General features: G+C 46.5%; 1 protein-coding gene across 2 annotated transcripts in view; it reads left to right on the top strand.

Annotated features, from left to right (window-relative positions):
- The window catches only part of LOC139683034 (mothers against decapentaplegic homolog 7-like), a 78,078-nt gene that overhangs the window by 11,293 nt on the left and 46,296 nt on the right, over positions 1 to 20,489 (top strand). For both annotated transcript variants that reach the window (XM_071577739.1, XM_071577740.1), the window contains one exon: positions 9,772 to 9,843. In XM_071577739.1, coding sequence (XP_071433840.1) covers positions 9,772 to 9,843 — 72 coding nt within the window. The remainder of the gene's footprint in view (positions 1 to 9,771; positions 9,844 to 20,489) is intronic.

Raw genomic sequence — 20,489 nt, forward strand, 5'->3', positions numbered from 1 at the left:
TTTTTCCTCCTCTTCTACCCAGGGCAATCTGGCACAGGCTTCAATTAACTGTACCAAAGTAGCTGTGGCTGGTAGAGAGGCTATGAGCTGTTTGCATTGAGGATTGGCATTATTAATTACCAGATCTTTTAATAAGGCTGGTTTAATGTCAGGGGTAATATTTGGAGCAGCATCCAAAGCTTCTGTTACTTTATCTACAAATTCCATGAATGTCTGTCCAGGTTTCTGCATTACTTGCATATAAGGTAGAGAAGGTTTTCCCTTCTTAGGCAGATTAGAGAATGCGGTCAAAGCAGCACTCTTTGACTGTTGCAAAATATGAAAATGTAATGCAGCTTGTGTTTGTGGGTCTTCATAAGCTCCTGATCCCATTAGCTGGTCTAAAGATGCTAATTTTAAGGGATGTCCAGTTTCTAAGTGTATATTTTTTGCCTGTTCCTCCGTTAACTGCTCTTTCCATTTCTGTAGAAATATCATATAAGCAGCAGAAGGTAGAATAAACTCCATTAAAGCCTTAGTGTCTGCTGGGATTATGTTATTGTATTTTATGAAGGCTGTGATTTGGTTTTTTACCAAGGCATTGTCATAGCCATATTGAACGACTACACTGTGTATTTTTTGTGCAATTTTCCAATCAAGTGGCTCCCATTTTAAGCCTTGTGTAGTGTTAATCACAGGCACAGAAACCAGAGGTTGCAGGGAAGGTGAAGGTGTACCTACTTCTGCAGCTATGGATACTAACTCTTTGTACCTTTGCTGGGTATTAAATGTGAGGTCGCGAGGTGGCTTTGTGACTCCATCTGCAGAATCTGGTACCTGGGTATCAGAAAGCTTTGAAATTAAGTTAGCAGCATTGCGATTCCCAGCTCTCCCCAGCATGTCCCAAACAGAGGCTTCTTTGTGTGTTGCTCTCCATTCTGGGATACAGCCGGTGGGTGTGGCTGTCGGTGATGGAGGCTGCAGGTACCAGGTTGCCGGCGCAGGGGCAGTCTCTACCGGCACGGGGGGTTCCAGTGCCGGTGCTGGCAGCTGCGGGCAGCGCACGGCTATCGGGGAGAGGGTCCCCGCTGGTGCTGCAGAGCTTGTGTTCTGCGCGACCGGCGCTGACGCTCGCGCTGTGAATGGCGCACAGTGAAGGCAATGCCGGGGGGGACCTCCGCTCCACTGGGGAGGAGTCTCTCCCCTCTCCATGACGCAGTCAATCCACGGAGGAGGTGGTGGGGGTGGCGCGGGAACTGATTTGCCCCAGGGGCGTGCGAATTCGGAGCCGACCCCGGCCCCTGCGGGCTGCGGCGGACCCGCGCCTGGCACATCCGCCTTGATTGGCAGGCAGTAGGGAGGGGGGTTGGGTGGTCCTTGCGCCTCGTGGTAAGGGCGCGCCGTTCCTTTGTTTGATTTCGCGGGCTTTGCGACCACGTGGTCTCTTTGTTTTCCTGGCCACGCGGTTTCGAGTTCTGCCGAAATGTCTCCCGCGGCCGCCTCTTGCCACAACAGAGCGACTCCGGCGTACCCGCAGGGTGGCGGGGAGCGCGGCGGCGGGGCGACTCCAGCTCCGAGGTACCCGCAGGGCATTGGCGGCGGCGGTGGCGGAGCTGGCGCCGAAGGTGGATGGGCAGGGGGAGAGAAACTCCACGGGGTTTGTCCCCCCCTCCACATGTCTCTCTCGGCTGAGGGCATTCCCCATCGCGCCTTCTCGGAGTTAGGATTTAAATAAAAGTCACTCACGGTTTGGTTTTCTGCGGCGTGTCTCGTGGGGTTCCAAGGTTGCTGCTGAGGTCCGGCCGCTTCTACAGCGGCAGCCGGTGGTCTCATTTGCTGTGCATAGGCTGTTTCTTGGTAGTTGTAAGGCGGTGCAAAGACAACTTCTTGGCTTTTTGCGGTGACGAACGGCGTGGAAAAGTGTAACCGGGGGGAGGCGGGTTTTTGGACCTGAGAGACGACTTCACAGAAGTTAGCAGCAACAGGCTCCTTTATTCTTACGCACACACACTAATATACATCTTTAAGACTGTAACCTTCCGCAGGTGCTGACACTTTGGCACTCATTATTGGTTAACAATGTTGTTTATATTACAAAGCCCTTCATAATTGGCTGACCATGCACATCTGCCGAGAAAGTCGGCAGCAGCCATTTCTGATCTCATTAATTAGTTCTTAAGGCTACAGCACTTATTTACATAGGCAGTTCAGCATATGGCTTGCTTTCTAGGTGAAATACCATATAAAATTCCAACAGAAAAGCTTTGATTCCATGGTTGCTGTGGTCTTGCCGGGTTTTCCAGAGCGGGAGCGGGCGGTGCCGCGTATGGGTATGGGAACGGCACAGCACTGGCTCCGCGGCTCAACTCCGGGCTCCGCGCTTGTGGCGGCGGGGGTTCCGCGAGCGGCACGGGCGATGCCGAAGGGTACCGCGGCGGTGCCCACGGCGGTGCAGAAGGATGTTCAGGGGAAAAACTGCTCTGTAGAAGCTGACTTTTTTCCCTTCTCTCCGGTAGATCGAGGTTTTTACGGGCTCGTTCTACTGCTAACAGCATTTTCTTTACAGCTGCATATGACGGAATGAGCGGCAAAAATTCTTCGGGTGCAGTTTGCGCTGAATTCCACAAATCTGCCCCAATTTTTTCCCATAATTCTATGGAAAGCGTGGAATTGGCATCTGTTAGGTGCCTTCGAATGAAACACCAATCCAAAAATTCTTGTAATGCTTGTCTTTCAATGTCTGTTTTTGTTACACGAGCTAGTTTTTCAAATTTATCAAGCAATAAGTTCGTTTTAGTCGAGTTGGAATTTCCCATGTTTGTTTAACTCACCGGTTCGAAGGTCGTGGTTCCTTCAGTCCACGTTCTTCCAGCAGCTCTCAAGGCCACTACACAAAACTCCCAAGTTTACGGGAGACAGAAGCTCTCGGGGGCTTCTCCACAAAGCACCCAAAAAAACTGGGGCATAGCAGCTTTCAGAGGCCACTTCTTAAGGTTCTAGGCAGGTCTGCAGGTGGGTTCCATGTTCTGAGACACGTCGGGGTCCTACCATTTGTTACCGACCAGCGCTAGTGAGACTGCACACACCAATGTGATGTTCAAGCAAATCCCAAGTTTATTCAAAAACACAGGTATATATGACCTCAAGTGACCCCGCCCCAGGTGCGGTGGTCTGACTCCAATTGGTTGAGGCTGGAAACATGTCCTTTTAAGGTGAAAACGAAACTTGTCAGGTGGTCCTCCAGACCCACCTGAATCAGGGCTGCAACAGCTGACCATTGGAAATGCAGGAACAACTGGGTTACTCACCAAAAAGTCATCCTTATTTTTTCCTTTTTTGAAAGAAAAATCCACGTTGCAGCTGAACTCTAACCAGGCTGCAATAGGCTCAAGTGGAGCCTGGAAGTCTGTTGTTGCAGGTAGGTTTTGCTAGCTCAGGGTTTCTCAGTGTTTCTTCTGTGGAGGGATGGAGGATTTCCAGTCTCAGCATCAGTGCCATCTCCTGCGTCAGTTTCCCAGCTGTATTTTGAGGATTGTTTAGATGAGAGAGAGACAGTAGATGATGATGGGAAGGTGTGAAGCATTTTACCTGGCTGATGTACATCAGCCATCTTCTCCCCGGGACCTTGGGGGAGAATGGTTCCTCCATTTAGACTTGGGCAACTGCATCTGCTGATAGAGCTGGGAACATGCATTCATCAGGAAACTTCTGCTTTTCCATCAAGTGTGATAGTGGTAACAAAATTTTTAAGTATTTAGTGCCATGTCTTGTGTTTCATATGGGCAGATAGACAGGCATACATGGACCAGTATGGGCTCCCAGCGGTTGCCAGTGCCTGTGATCATAGAATCACAGAATGGTTTGAGTTGGAAGGGACCTTTAAAGCTCATCTAGTCCAATCCCCCTGCCATGACCAGGGACATCTTCAACTAGATCGAGTTGCTTGGAATCTCGTCCAACCTAACCTTGGATGTTTCCAGGCATGGGGCATCTACCCCCTCTCTGGGCAACCTGTGCCAGTGTTTCACTACCCTCATTGTAAAAAAATTCTCTATTGAGTCTGAATCCCTCCTCTTTTAGATTAAAATCATTACGGTGAGGATGAAATTGTTTTTTTGGAGGTGATGGAAGCTGATATAGGCTGTGTCTCTAGCTGGAGGAAAGCAGAGATGGACAGGGAGTCTGCTGCAGGCAGTGAAATGCCACATAAGATTGTGTGTTGGCAGGATAGGTCCGGTATTAGTGCACTCACTATAGAGTGGAAAGATGTGCCCTTGATGGCCAGGTTACCTGCAGGAAAGATGAAGGCCCAGGCTGGCTTGCTAAATCATAGAATCCTAGAATGGTTTGGGTTGGAAGGGACCTTAAAGACCATATAGTTTCAATCCCTCTGCCATGGGCAGGGACACCTTCCAGTAGACCAGGTTACTCAAAGCCCCATCCAACCTGCCCTTGAACATTGCCAGGGATGGGGAGGACTTTCATCAAGGAGAGGACTTCCCTTTTTCCTTACAGGGGACATTTACAGGGATGGGTGACAGTGACTTGCCTGAGTCTAGGCTCACCCTGCAAGCCTGGAAGCATGTGGGTGCTCAGTATCCATGATGTCCCTGCAGGAGCTGCCACTTGCAGCTGTGTTGAAAGTGAGATGGACAGCAGCGTATCCAAATAATTCAAGCAGGTTTTTTTACCCATCATTAAGTGGAACAAGAGGCTGCAAGTGGCTGTGTCCATCATGGTCCTGGGTGGCTGGTCATGGTGGTGCTAGAGTATGAGAGTGCATGAGTGCATTTTGGGTTTTTTGATCATGGGGCAAACTCCGTGTTGCCCAGTCTCGTCAAAGCAGATGGGCTCCATTTATCTAGGAAGGGCAAAAGAACTGTAGCCCATAAGTTGGCAGGGTTGGTTAGGAGGGCTTTAAACTAGGTTTGAAGGGGGAAGGGACGGCAACTGGGCTCTCCAGAGATAGGCCTAAGGGCATAGAGCCCGAGTTGAGAATGAAATCAATGGCCCAGCTGAAGTGCATGTACACCAATGCACGCAGTATGGGAAACAAACAAGAGGAGCTGGAAGCCATAGTGCAGCAGGAAAACTATGACATAGTTGCTGTCACAGAAACGTGGTGGGATGAATCACATGACTGGAGTGCTGCTATGGGGGGCTACAAGCTCTTCAGAAAGGACAGGCAGGGTAGGAGAGGTGGAGGGGTGGCTTTATATGTTAGAGAGTCTCTTGACTCTGTTGGAGTTGAGGTCAGCAGTGACAAGGTTGAGTGCCTGTGGGCCAGAATCAGGGGCAAGGCCAACAAGGCTGACACCCTTGTGGGAGTCTGTTACAGACCACCCAACCAGGATGATGAAGGAGATGAATTATTCTACAAGCAGCTGGCAGATGTCTCAAAATCTCCAGCCCTTGTTCTTGTGGGTGACTTTAACCTGCCAGATATCTGCTGGGAGCCTCATACTGCAGAGAAGAGGCAGTCAAGGAGGTTCCTGGAGTGTATAGATGACAATTTCCTTCATCAACTGGTAAATGAGCCTACCAGGGCTAAGGCCCTGCTAGACCTACTGTTTACAAACAGAGAGGGGCTGGTAGATGATGTAGTGGTTGGAGGCCGCCTGGGGCATAGTGACCATGAAATAATAGAATTTTCAGTCCTCAGGGATGTAAGGAGAGCCACCATTAAAACCTCTACTTTGGACTTCCAGAGAGCAGATTTTGGCCTATTCAAAAAACTGATTCAGAGCATACCCTGGGAAACAACCCTTAAAGGCAAGGGGGTCCAGGAGAGGTGGACATGTTTTAAGAAGGAAATTTTGAATGCACAGCAACAGGCTGTCCCAGGGTGCCGAAAGGCCAGCTGGAGGGGAAGACGGCCAGCTTGGTTAAATAGGGAGATTCTGAAAGAAATCAGGGATAAAAAGAAAGTTTACAGACTATGGAAAAAAGGGCTGGCTACTTACGAAGAATTTACAGATAGAACTAGGTCATGCAGAAAAAAAATTAGGGAAAGAAAAGTGGAATTTGAAGTAAAATTGGCTATTTCAGTTAGGGATAACAAAAAGTCCTTTTATAAATACATTAATAACAAAAGGAGGGGCAAGGAAAACCTCCATTCTCTGTTGGACTTGAAGGGAAATATAGTTAAGGAAGATGAGGAGAAGGCTGAGGTACTTAACACCTACTTTGCCTCAGTTTTCACCAGTAAGACAGGTGGCCCTCAAGACAACTGGCCTCTGGAGCTGGTAGACAGGGAGAAGGAGCTGAATAGCCCTCCTGTATTCCAGGAGGATATAGTTACTGACTTACTGAGCCAGCTGGATCCTAACAAGTCTATGGGACCAGATGGGATCCATCCCAGGGTGATGAAGGAGCTGACAGAAGATCTTGCCAAACCACTCTCCATCATCTTCCAACAGTCCTGGCTCTCTGGGGAGGTCCCAGATGATTGGAGGTTGGCCAATGTCACCCCAATCCACAAAAAGGGCTGCAAGCAGGACCTTGGCAACTACAGGCCTGTCAGCCTGACCTCCGTGCCTGGCAGGGTTATGGAGCAGTTCATCCTGAGTGCAATCACACAGCACCTTCAGGGTGGACAAGGGATTAGACCCAAACAGCATCGGTTTAGCAGGGGCAGGTCCTGTCTGACCAACCTGATCTCTTTCTACGATCAGGTGACCCACCTGGTGGATGAGGGGAAGGCTGTGGATGTGGTCTATCTGGACCTCAGCAAGGCCTTTGACACTGTCTCCCATAATATACTCCTGGAAAAGCTGGTAGCCCATGGCCTGGACAAGTGTACCCTCTCCTGGATTAAGAGCTGGCTGGAGGGTCGGGCCCAGAGAGTGCTGGTGAATGGAGCTGCATCCAGCTGGCGGCCGGTCACTAGTGGTGTTCCCCAGGGGTCTGTGTTGGGCCCAGTCCTGTTTAACATCTTTATTGATGATTTAGATGAGGGGATTGAGTCCATCATCAGCAAATTTGCTGATGACACCAAGCTGGGAGGGAGTGTCAACCTGCTGGAAGGCAGGAGGGTTCTGCAGAGGGATCTGGATAGACTTGAGAGATGGGCTGATTCCAATGGGATGAAGTTCAACAAGGCCAAGTGCCGGGTCCTGCACTTTGGCCACAACAACCCCCTGCAGCGCTACAGGCTGGGCACAGAGTGGCTGGAGAGAAGCCAGGCAGAAAGGGACCTTGGGGTACTAATTTACAGGAAGCTCAACATGAGCCAACAGTGTGCCCAGGTGGCCAAGAAGGCCAATGGAATCCTGTCCTGTATCAAAAATAGCGTGGCCAGCAGGACCAGGGAAGTGATCCTTCCCCTGTACTCTGTGTTGGTGAGGCCACACCTTGAGTACTGTGTTCAGTTCTGGACCCCTCAGTTCAGAAAGGATATTGAGGTGCTGGAGCGAGTCCAGAGAAGAGCAACAAGGCTGGTGAAGGGACTGGAGCACAAGTCCTATGGGGAGAGGCTGAGGCAGCTGGGGTTGTTTAGCCTGGAGAAGAGGAGGCTCAGAGGTGACCTCATCACTGTCTATAACTACCTAAAGGGAAGTTCTAGCCAGGTGGGGGCTGGTCTCTCCTCCCAGGCACTCAGCAATAGGACAAGGGGCACAGGCTAAAGCTCTGCCAGGGGAAATTTAAGTAGGATATCAGAAAAAAATTCTTTACAGAGAGAGTAATCAGGCATTGGAACGGGCTGCCCAGAGAGGTGGTGGATTCACCATCCCTAGAGATTTTTAAATGCAGATTGGACGTGGCGCTGAGTGCCATGATCTAGTAAATGGACTAGAGTTGGACCAAGGGTTGGATTCGATGATCTTGGAGGTCTTTTCCAACCCAATCGATTCTATGATTCTATGATTCTATGTCACTGCAAAGCTGAATGCCCTCCTGTGGCATTGACTTTCAGGGGAGCTGATGGTTTGGCAGCTTCCAGGAGCTTTTGCACACATTGCACGGTTATACGGGTGGCCACCAGGATTAATTGTATGTCTCGGCAATGGTTTTATATTGTCAGAAAGCAGTTTTGGGAGGATATTCACATGCAGTAGACTTAGGTAAATATCTACCTCTGATCCTGTGACCTCTCTGGTGCTGAAGATAAAATGAGCCCAAGTACCCCCTACTAATGATAACCCTGGGCAGCTCTGTGGGTGATAGGAAGAGCGCAAGGATGAAACTAGACACATGTAAGGCAGAGAACCCAGGAAGGTCCTGCCTTTGGTCTTATCCCACACCTGACCATCATGGTTGGTCTAGAGTCAAGGTGCACAAGCTCTGCATCTTCTAAAGAAACTTCAGAAGCTAATTAATTGAGGAGAATTGACTGTTGGATGATGGGATACAGGAAGGGAAATGATAAGTCATGAAAACACATCCCCTCATTTTAAATTGGGATTGGATTCTCTCCTGCCATCCTGTCCGATGTGCTAACAGAGGACCTGGTTGTGTATGATCCCTAGAGCAAGACAACATGGGAAGGGCAAATGATGTCCTCTATCCCATAGGGACTCTTCAGGGAGCTATTGTTGGGGGCAGAGGGAGCCCAGTGCAAAGCAGGGTGGTCCAGCCTGTGTTCAGAAAGCATCTGTAGCCCAAGCAGTTGTAGCCATCCCAGGAGAGGGGCAGGGGGAATCTTCTGTCTGGACTAGAAAGGGTTAAAAAAATGAAAAAAACATATTTCTTTCAAGTATAGAAAGCATAACAAGGCATTGTATACAGTATTTTGCAAGTAATTCCATTTCATGTCTCCCCTATTGTTTTCAGTTCCTGTTAGGGCTTTACTCTGATGAAATGAGGTTATGCAGACATAAATTTCTCATTCACTTTGATTTCAGGGATGAAATCTAGAAAAATTACTTTATCAGTAGGGAGAAAATTATCTCAACTCTCCTGGTGGTGGCCCTTGCTTTAAGATACAGCTGTGAGCAAAGTGATGTCATTAGGGAGCCCAAATTTGATGAAACCTAAAGTTTCTAAGAACTTGTTGAGGAGCAGAAGATTGTGTGAATTTCATGGATCTTCTCAGACTTATCCTTGAGTTTGTCCCCTACATGGTAGTGACCAAAAAGCTGAAGTTTGCCTATAGGGCCAGGGGATTGGTGTTGGCATCTGGCTGTCACTTGGAGGCACAGGCTTGGGATGGAAAGGTCCAAACCTTTAGTTCCAATATGTTCATGCATCAGAAGAAGTCTCTAATAGGGCTGCCGATCTCACTCTGCCCTTCAGTTGTGTATGGAGGAGTAGATCCAGTTGCCCACCTGTCTCAGGAGGTGACAGCAGGGTATACGATCTACCAGCAGCTGATGGTGACAAAAATTGAGCGGGGGAATGTAAATGTAGACCATCTTCTGCAAAAGGGCAGCGATAAGGCATTTCCTTTTTGGTTCCCATTTTAGTGAGTTACAGGTGTTGACTAAATTGAGTGTGTAAAACATTTATACATTGAAGCATCTAATGCATTTAAACATTTTTGGGAGCTCACATAAGAATGGCAATAACCTTGATCTTGTTACCCAGTGACTTGGTCAGAGAGATGGCAGCCAGTCTGTAATTTTTGCCAGTCTATAATCAGCATTGGGTGGTGATGAAGCACACTGTGCAGTCTTCCCTGAGGCAATGAGTTAGGGTAGATGATTCTTGATGAACTACCATCTCTGTGCTGGAGAATTAGTAATTGCTTCCTGCTAAGCCCTTTGGAATGTGTATTCTGCTCGTGGCATTGCTGGGAGCCTGCAAAGAACTGCCTATATGCTGATTTTTTTTTCTTTTCCTCTGCTCCATCAGATTGTGCAGACTCTGTGCCTTCCTCCACTGAAACAGGGAGAACTAATTGTCTAGCCCCTGGGGGGCTTTCAGGTAAGACATCTCTTCTTTTTCTTTGATCTTAGCCACAGGTCGAGTTGACCGAGGGTCCCAAGGGAAGGTGAAGTGATGCTGGGGAGTTTTGGGGATGCATGTCATTGAGAAAGGCATGCTTGAAGGGAGAATTAGGTTTCATTTCAGTAGCAGCCACATGCATCTCATGCAGAGGATGTGTTGAATTTCTAGGAGAGGTTCTCCATTCCCAAAAGCCATAATTCCTTTGAATTCCAGCCTTACACTCCATTAAATTTTGGACCAAGGCAGGAAGAGGCCTGTTGGGAAAGGCTAAGTGATATTGGCCGCTCATTTGTTCACATACATGGATTATGGGAGCAGGTACAGTTGTGTTGTGCAGAAGGATTCAGTATCAAGGTCTCCTTGACTTGGTGGTGGTGGCATCTCTTGTCTCTGGGATGAGAGCTGTGCTTGGGCTTTGCTCCTGGTAGGGTAACCAGTATCCTACATTTAATGTGTGAGGGTCATGGTGCCCAGAGAGGAAAGGTGACCGCAGGTTTTGCAGTGGACATTGCAGAAGGATTGATCATTTTCTCGTTCTGCTCATTTTCTTGTTGGCCATCTCCTTCAACCTCCAGGTGCTGTTACGGGATGGAGGTTTGGAGGGTGTTTTCCCTACCCCTCTTGGGCTTTACATAAACCGGTTTGGGTTGGAACAGACCTTGAATGGTCATCTAGTCCAACTCCCGCCCCTCTTCCAAGGTGTGATGTTTTCAGCACCTCATCTTCCACCCTGGACGGGCCAACTCAGTGACTGGGCTTTGTCTCTACCAGGATTAAAGTATCTGAAACCACATATCTGCATGTACTCGCTGATGTTTGAAAGTGCTTCCCTTTGTGTTGATGTCTCCTTGATTTATGATTTATTCATTGCCCTGAAATGAATTTCAGAAGTAGGTTTTTGGTGACTGCGTGTGTGCATCTGCCCCTGCCTCTCTTCTGGAATTGCATTCGGTGTGAATGTCTTTAAGTAAGCCTTGCTTTTATTTGGGTGTAATATATGCCCTGTCTGTTATTTGAGAGGACAGCATATTGTTCAGGACATTGGTCGCTTGAGACTGATCCCGGAGATGACAGTCTGGTTCGGCAGCATCCTGAATGACCAAAGAAGGAGACTTTCCATTGTGCCTTTTGCAGACGGACTTGCCTATCCTGCATCGGCCTTTTTAGCCACCAGCACACTTGCAGCAAGCGTGGCTAGAGCCCTTCTTAAATCTTCATTCGTGAAGCCTAGCTATGATGATCATACTAGAGGAACCAGTACCATTAACCACATGCATTTCCCCACTGCTGGCATGAGGGATGCCTATTTCAAACCACAGCAGCCAAAACTGTAAACTTCCATACTGACTTAAAACAGAGTACACCCCATTTTGGGGTGCAAATGGAATAAATAGGGTGCAAGGACCCCCTCCTTGGCCCTAACTGCATGCTTTAGAAGGGTGATGGCTGGGTGATGGATGGGTGCCAAGTCCCTCCACCATTCATCCCCTGCTGGCTTGAATGACCCATGCTGTAGCCTGGCCACATGCCTACTGTCACAAAGGAGCTTCCTTTCTAGTTTATTTTCAGCACTGAGATATTATTAATCACTGAGGCACGGCTTGGCTTTGGTGCTGCCATGGTACTGGCTGCGTCACTACTGCTGTTGAGGGACAGGAGGGCACAGAGGAGCAAGTGGCCTGCTCCTGTGAAGGGCTGAGGTTGGGGAAGAGAAGGAACTCAGTGGCTCACAGGATTTCTATCTATTTGCTTTGGATTACCCCCTTGGTTCCGTTTTTTTGTTTTGTTTTGTTTTTTATTCTTTAACTTCTTTTAATACAAACAACATCTCAGGAGTTGCCAGCTGCCTCTTTCTCTGCAGTTTATTTTTATATTATAATTTTTCATTTCTCCTCCTTTTCTTCCTTCTTCTTGTCCTCCTTCTAATGCAAGAAAAGAACTTTTATGGGCAAGCATTGCAGGGATTTTCCATCCCCATCCAGGGAAGAGTAGGGGGATCACATCCCCTGTGCACAGACCTGCCATGAGAGCCACCCCGGAGGGGGATCTTTGCCAATGGGCTCAAGTTGTCAAGTCCAAAATGCTTTTTCCAGGGGGCTTTGTGCTGTTGGGGATATGACATGGTGTTTGCTAACAGACAGCCCTTCTCTCCCCCTTCTTTTTTCTTTTCTCTTTATTTTCCTTTGTTTTTGCCCCTCTTCTCAGGTAGAGATTTAAATGCATGATGATTGCTTTCACCCTGTTAATTAACAACAAACATTGGGACAAGACAGGAAATTACATCAGTCTTTTATGAGGAAAGAGCCAAGAAAAAGAAAATACAAGAAAACATAGTAGTGAAAGAAAGTGCTGAGGGAGGAGGAGAAAGAAAAGTAGAAAAAAGGAGGAAAAACACGTCCCATGGGCCCCACTTTTCCAAGGGAGGCTTCTCCAGTACTTAATTTTATTTTTATTATGATAGAAAAATATTTGACTATCAGGATCACTGTTATAGTTTAGCTAAATGAAGACTTTTTAATTGAATTTTTTCATGTCAGCATGTGATTTTGGAGTGCATGGGTGTAAAGCAAAATATATGCAGGTATTCCCGCAAAGAATGGTAAGCAGTGGAAAGGATTCAAAAGGTTTATTTCAGAGTTGAGAATGCTGAAAACTTATAGATCCTAACGGTGCTGTATGGGCAGCACCAGGCCTCAAAGGAAAGGCAAAAAGGCAAGGCTTTCGTTGGTTACTCAGCTTTATCATCGTGTCCCCCCCCAGCTCCCCCATTGGCTGCGTTATCTCTCTTGTACCTGGGGAGTAACCTTCTGTGGAATGCATGCAGAGAAACATCCCAAAGCTGTGTCTAGGAAAGATGCCTCATTCCAGGCAGGAAAACTTCCTTAGGGAAAACTAACTGCCTCCTCGGTAGCAATATCTTCTGGGGAAGAGCTATTTACCCCTACAGCGGAGGATGCCTCCCCTCTCTCTCTGTGCACGGCAGGGGTGCGGTGAGAGATGGGGGGGTCCTGCCAGGAGATACTGCGAGAATTTAATGAGATAAACTTGTTAGCATGACCGGAACTTGCTTTCTGGTTCCTGGGGCTGTAGCTTGGAGGGAGTTGCTGGTCGCCCGCGTTCTGGCTCCGTGGTTCCCATGCTGAGCAGTTTTCCCCACTTTGCCTCTCCTGCTGCTCGCCAGCCACACCGCTTCCTTGTTGCTGGCCCTCATACACCAGTACTCCCCCCTGGCTCTGCACGTGACCTCTGTCACGACTGCATTGCTGTTTTGGAGGCATAGACTAAAAGAGTGGGTTTAGATGACATTTTTCTTTTTGTTATTGTTTTATTTGTTTGGTTTGTTCTGTTTTTGTCTCAATTTTTTTAGTAAAAATGTTATTAATCTTTCTACTTGTCTTGGGTTGAGCTGGCAAAACACCATGTGTCCAAGACAGAGAGAAAGGGTTCCTCCTCCCCCCAGTCAGCCAAGGGAAAAAGAAGAGGGAGAGGAAAAAAAAACCCCTTTAACACCACGTTTATGCTGAAACTGACTATATGTATTTATACAGAAAAGAGAAAATTAAGAGAAAACTACAATATAGCACACACACAAGTTACATATATATAACAAGAAATAACTTCCCACTCCCCAATTAATACAAAGTGTATCACTCCAAATCTATAAGTATTCTAAAAGACACCTAGCAAGAAAGAGAAAGTATAACAACAAAATATTTCTACTTCCCTGAATTCAAACAAAATGCAATTAGAGGCAGCAGGAGCAGGAGCAAGGCCTGCTCCAAGACAGAAGCTGGATCACGTCCAGCTTGTACCTCGGCCATAGCAGAACTGACCAAGCCACTCCCACACACTGGATTTTACACCCTTTGAGATGATGTAGTATGGTATGGAATACAATATTATTGGCTAGAAGAAGTCAGCTGTTAGCTAGCTCAGCCCAGCTCAAGTTAGCTGACAATTTCAGGCCTAGTCTGAAATTTAAAACCTAAATTTAGACCCTCCTGGCCAAACCCATAACACTACTTCACTCAGATGCCTCATAATTTCAACAAAAAATTCATAATTTAGGGGGTTTCTATTCCATTGGAGGTCCTGCCTCCTGGTACATATTGTCAGTAAACCAAGATAATCACCTTTGCTTGAATGCGAGCTCCAACTTCCTGAGGAATTTTTTTCCCTCATACTTTTTCTCAGCTTTCTTCCCCAAACTCTTGGCTGGGGGACTAATTTTGGTTTAGCTGCTGTCTTGGTTTGAGATAAGCAACTGCCAACCCCCCCAAGCACAGAGAGAAAAGCCTCCCTCCTAACACCAGGGAAAGGGAGGAAAAGAGAGGGGAAAGAAAAAAAAACACTTCAAACTGCATTTATACTAAATCTACATATATTTTTCACAGAAAGAAAGAGACAATTAGAAGAGAGTACAAATATACACTCACACAAGTCTACAACAACAAGTTCCCCACCTCAACTTCTTAACGAACACACAAATTCTACTGTCTTAACTACACATTACTTAAGAAGAAGCTTATTCCCCAGGGAGACAAACCCAAGCAGAAAGGAGAGACCCAGAACAACACATTTTACTTTCCTGAGATACCCTGTGAGCCAGTGATGGGCCTGGTCCTCTCCATCCCCCCTGGGACAGCATCGTGCGTCCTCCCAAGAGGAGGGCTGAGAAGCGACTGCCTTAACCACTCCCACACTGGTTCCTACTTCCCTGGAGATGATGTCATAATGTGGTATGGAATACAAAATTACTGGCTAGAAGAGGTCAGCTGTTAGCTCAGCCCAGCTCAAGTCAGCTGACAGCTTCGGCCTAATCCAAACTTCAGAGCCCAAATCTAGGCCCACCTAGGTGAACCCATAACAGCTGCTCAGCCCTTCAAATTGGTCCCCGCAGTGTCATTATCTTGGTTTTAACTTGCAAGGGGAAAAATCACCCCACCTGGTAAGAGATGGCTCAGCCCTTCTCTACCTTTTTAACCTCTCTGCATAGAAAACCTCCGGGCTTCAGCTCCCCAATTGGGTTGTGCTGACAATGCCGAAGCACTGTAGGGTGGTTGCAGGTACCTGACTCTGTGGTTCTTCCTCATCCTCTTTCAAGGATGAAGTTAGATGCCCAGTGGGGTGGTTGCAGAAGATCCTGGTGATGCTTTCAGTGATGCTCCTCCATGTGCAATGGCGAGTACCCGGCTTTGTGGTCCTTCCTCATCCGCCCACAGGGATGAAGTAAAATGCCCAGTAGGCTGGTTGCAGAAGGTCACGGTGAGGCTTTCAGCGATGCTCCTTCATGTGCAATGGCAGGTACCCAGCTCTATGCCCCATCCTCCAGGATGAAGTAAGATGCTTGGCAGAGTGCTGGGGTTTAGTGAGCTATCTTTGGGGTAAAGTCCTTGCTCCCATGGATTTTCCTGGCTTTTCCCTGAATTCCTGAGCAGGTGGAAAGACAAATATTGCTATTAAACTGTTGCCGTGAATGACCCTTCCCCCAAAAACAGGACTTCGAGCCACGTTAGTGTAGGGTAAGATAAAAAGTAAAGGTCCTTTAATAACACAGGGCCTACAGCCCACAGGAATACAGGATGACATGCATGTGTCTCAGTTCTTGTTTCCATGGCTTTTATAATAAGATCCCTCCAATCATTGCTTTACACATTTCTCAGTCCAGCCCCAGTCCCACCCCTGGTCCAACCCCCTGGAATTGAGTCTGGGGTCGTCAAGACCCTCTGTCTTCATCAACTCTTCTTCCTTGGGCACACAAAGGTCTCTTGGAGTTCATGCAGTCCTGGCTTTTGGGTCACTCTGACCTGTGTTTATGTTTCGTTTTGTAGGCCTTCTGATATCCTTCAGCTCTTTACCTTGGAAAGGAGTCTAAACAAGATTAATTAACTAAAGGAATTTGAGCTCCCTGTTCTGGGACAGGGGTAGTGATAGAAAGGCATTAAACTTAAACTGTTAGAAATATTAACCCTCTAAAAATCTACAACTACTGTGTTCCTAAAATCTACAAAATGTGAAAATCAGAACAAAAACCCCTTTGGCATCAAAACGAATAATCCAGAAGCACTTGGGCTGTTAAACCTTGTTTCAAATATGTACCTATATGTGTACATAATGAATGAGACTGTGGATGATTATATATTCAGCAAAATCTATTCAGCATATATATATGCATATGTTGAATATATATAATATAATATATATATATAATATATTCAAAATATATATAAATATATACAATATATAGGGTATATTCAGTATATAATGAATATATTATTTCTATATATAGGTTGAATATCTTCAATATATTCATTGTATGTTTAATATACTTTGTATTTTTTTAGAATTCTATGTAATACATAAATAGGTTGAATAGATTTTGTTTGTAGAGCTGCCAAATATGCATCAATAGGAGTTGGCTTTGTGTTGGAGAAACTCAGGTGTTGGGAAGGTGGTGGAAGTTCAAACATCCTTCACTTTTACAACCAGTGAAGTTGGCTCAGGATCCAGTGATTTTCAGTGATGGAAAGTGATAGGTTGAACTTATGAATGCTAAAAATTGTTGAGCATCACTGCTGAGGGGGAGTTCCACAGTGGGTGATGCAAAGTAATACCAGAAGGGTTGTATGTCTGTTTGCATGTTGGTGTGAGAGGTGAGGTTTTGAGTAGAAAACCAGAGAAAATGAAAAAATAGTTGAGAAATTAAACCATAAGATGAGGTCCTACTTACCCATACGGGACAGCTGCCAATGAGTCTGTGGCTGAGCTCTGGTGGCACCTTCCCAGGCAGAGCAGACAGAGTAAATGACTGCATAAAATTATCCTTTGAGCAGAAATAAAATAACAGGAGTTTCGTTTGGAAAATGAGTTGGGACCTTGAAGTTACACCACTGTGTTTGAACTTATGTATTCATTTTTTTTGTAAGCCAGAATGAGACTTTTTAGCTTATGATAAGGAACAAACCCATAAATCATACGCAGATGCCCATAGTTTTTGCCCATAGTTTTCCCATTCTTTGTCACAACCAAGCATGGAAAATGTATCCTGGGTGCCAAGAGCAGGAAGCCTTGGCTTACCTGAGATGTTGCAGTAAGGTTATTTTCTGGAGCAGCCAGGGTGGTGCTTGGTTTGCTGAGAGGCAGTGCTGAGCCCCAGATCCCCTGGGCTTTGTCTCTGTGAGAGGATGCTGCTGGGTGTTGATGACAGATAGGGAAAAACGCCGCAAAAGAACTGCTAAGAGAAAGTGTTGTAAAATAAAAAATGTCGATTTTTTGAGCTCCCAAGGGTCCGGCGCCAGAGTCAAAGACGTCGCCTTCATAGAAGTATCGTCAGTGCTCTGAAGTTTATTTACCAAAACACACACACTTATCACATACTTCTTGAGTACATGAATAGTACAGGAATATTATTGGTTAATGGCTAGGTTTTGCTTGCTTTACCACACAACTTGATAGGTACTTTTCTCTAAACTATGCCTCTCTGTATCGCTGTTTCTGCCTGCTTTTTCTAGCAGCTGCTGCATACCTTATTGTTTACTGCTCTTCTTGAAGCAGGCTCAAGGATGCAGGGGCCCTGTTTCCCTCTCCACAGGCAGGGTTGTGCACACAGGCTTCTAATAGCACACTGTGACCTGTGCTATTAAAATATTCCTCAACAGTTTTGTATTCCATTAGCAGCAGGTATTTATTTCTTCTGCAGGGAAGCGAGGCAGCAATTGCCGCATAAACTCACTTCAAAGCACAGGTGTCAAAGCAGGCTAATTTATAGGTTTGAACATAAGTGATTACAACATTTCTCATACATTACACATGTGATTACAACATCTCGCTACATATTGATGACAGGCAGAGTCTGGGCGGAGTTGGGGCGGTGTTTTCTTCTGGCATCAATTTTGGGTAGGGGTTCTTCTGTTCTTCATCCCCAAAATAAGGGTCTCAGTAGGTCTTCCTTGCACTGGCCTAGCATACTTCTTTTCATAAGTGACCCAGCCAAATTTAGTAGAAAAAATCTTGGCTAGCTACCATTTTGCTCTATTCATATGTCTACTACTACCTGATTTATAGCTTCTAGTCCACGGTACAACGAATTCAGTGATGATCAAGTCCTGGTAAAAAAAAAAACAGAACATGCTTAGCGATAAGGATTGAGCAAATAGGCCCCAGAACTTGGGGAGGGGATTCGGAAATCAGGGCTTGCTCCTTCTCAATGACACCCCAAATTACCTGATCTTTGTCCCCATAGGAGGATGCTGCTGAGTCTTGGTGGTGCCACCCTGGCTGGCAGTGGTACAGTCCATGCCTAGGACACATTTCAGCTGTTGCCACCAAAACTGGGGTGGTATAAGCCACAAGGAGCTTTTTGGGTTGGTTTTTTTTTTTTTTTAATCCAGGTGCTGCCAACTTGCCCTGATTTATAGCCTTCTGCTGGCCTCCATTTACAAAAAGGGGGGGGCCAGCTCTGCCAGACCATCAGGAGGATTAATTACTTAATAAATGTAATATTCTCTGTAATTGCTACACATTTTTAATCCAGAGCAAAGTGAGAGGTGAGGGGAGGGATGTGTGCATGGCCAAGCTTGTAAACTCCATCCAAATGCTGTCCGTCCTGTCTGTCCATCCCTTGCTTGCCCCCCACCTGGGTGCCCCCCATCGGTCCATCCCTGGGCAGTGACCCTGTCTATACACCAGTGTGCTTCACTGCTTGATCTTATGAATAGGCATGATAAAGATTATGAAGGCAGACAGAAGTAACAATGAACTTTTTCAGTCTGCATGCTGTCTCTATTCTGGCACTGGGTGTTGGGGTTTTTCCCTCCATAGTAGGCCCTGGCCCTGTATCGACAGGGTAGTAGGTGGTTGTCTCAGGTCGGCCTAGTTTTTTTACCAACCCTGGACTGCTTCCTCCCTCCCACCAGAGTCTTCCCGGCAAAGAAAAAAAACTAAAGAGAAAAGAACTCAAAAGAAACTGAACTGAATTAAAAAGAAATTTTCTAACAACTGCAACCACATATGCAATTCGTACACACTACGTGGGGCCCCACCCCCAGGGGAAAAGGGAAAAAAAGACTGGTTAACCAGAAAAAGGGAGAAACCAAACCAAAACAAAACAAATGAAACAGACAAATACAATTAAAGACTTCAGGATAGGAGAACAAGCATGATACAATCTCACTGCGACCCGGGCTAGGAAAACCAACAGAAACAGAACAGACTGTCCAGGGTTCTCCTACTTCCAGCTCCCAGAAGAAGGAAAGCTACCACTCCTTCCTATCTCCCCTCCTCCTACTCTTACCTGGAAAACACATGTGGAATACTTTGTAATGTCCACTTCCTTAGTTACACCTAGTTACTGAGGAAGCCATGGATCAAACCCATTACATTCTCCACCCCTTATTCCACACTGGTTTTTAAACGCAATCCTTGTATTCTCGCGTTCACTTATATGTATATATATAGTCCATATGCAGTCCTTCGAGGCAGATGTCTTGTCATCAAGGATCAACATCAGCATCAATTCAGCTTGGGTCCTTCACCTTTTGGTTAAAGTCACAGTTCCAAGTTCAGGACTGGTTCACAGATTAGGGCTGCCTTATCGTTGGACATCATGGGATACCAGTATCAGCTTTGTTTGGGTCTTTCTCATCTGGTGTCTGGTTTCCTGCAAAACACAACTCAAGGCACATAATTAGTTTTTCCCCAAGGCTAGATTGCCTTGAGGCACACATTGGATCTCGCGGTCTTTTCTCATTACCCACCAGGTGCTTCGGCAGGACCAGCTCGATTGATAGAGCCTCTAGTATAAACCAACCAGGTGGCCTTGGCTAAATGTTTATCCCAGTTCTTGAAAGTTCCTTCACCTACTGCCTTCAGAGTTGTTTTTAACAGTCCATTTCACCTTTCAACCTTTCCAGCAGCAGGTGCATGATATGGAATGTGATATACCCATTCAATACCATGCTCCCGTGCCCAAGTGGCCACTAGATTATTATTGAAATGAGTCCCATTGCCTGACTCAATACGATCTCGAGTGCCATGTCTCCACAGGACCTGCTTCTCAAGGCCCAAGATGGTATTCCGGGCCGTTGCATGTGGTACCGAATATGTCTCTAACCATCTGGTGGTCACTTCAACCATGGTAAGCACGTAGCATTTACCTTGGCTAGTCTGTGGCAATGTGATATAGTCAACCTGCCAGGCCTCTCCGTATTTATACTTGTCCCAACGTCCACCATACCAGAGGGGCTTCAACCTTTTTGCCTGCTTAATGGCAGCACAGGTTTCACAATCGCGGATAACCTGGGAAATAGTGTCCATGGTTAAATCCACCCCTCAGTCTCATGCCCATTTATAGGTTGCGTCTCGGCCTTGATGGCCTGAAGCATCATGGGCCCATCGAGCTAGGAACAATTCTCCCTTTTGCTGCCAATCTAGGTCTACTTGTGACACCTTGATCTGTGCAGCTCGGTCTGCCTGTCTGTTATTATCTTGTTCCTCGTTAGCTCGACCTTTGGGCACATGGGCATCTACATGGCGGACTCTCACATTCAGTTTCTTTACTCTGGCAGCAATGTCTTGCCACAGATCAGCAGCCTAGATGGGTTTTCCACTACGCCTCCAATTCA

This window comes from Pithys albifrons, chromosome 26, assembly GCF_047495875.1.
Source record: "Pithys albifrons albifrons isolate INPA30051 chromosome 26, PitAlb_v1, whole genome shotgun sequence".
Taxonomy (NCBI): Eukaryota; Metazoa; Chordata; class Aves; order Passeriformes; family Thamnophilidae; genus Pithys; species Pithys albifrons.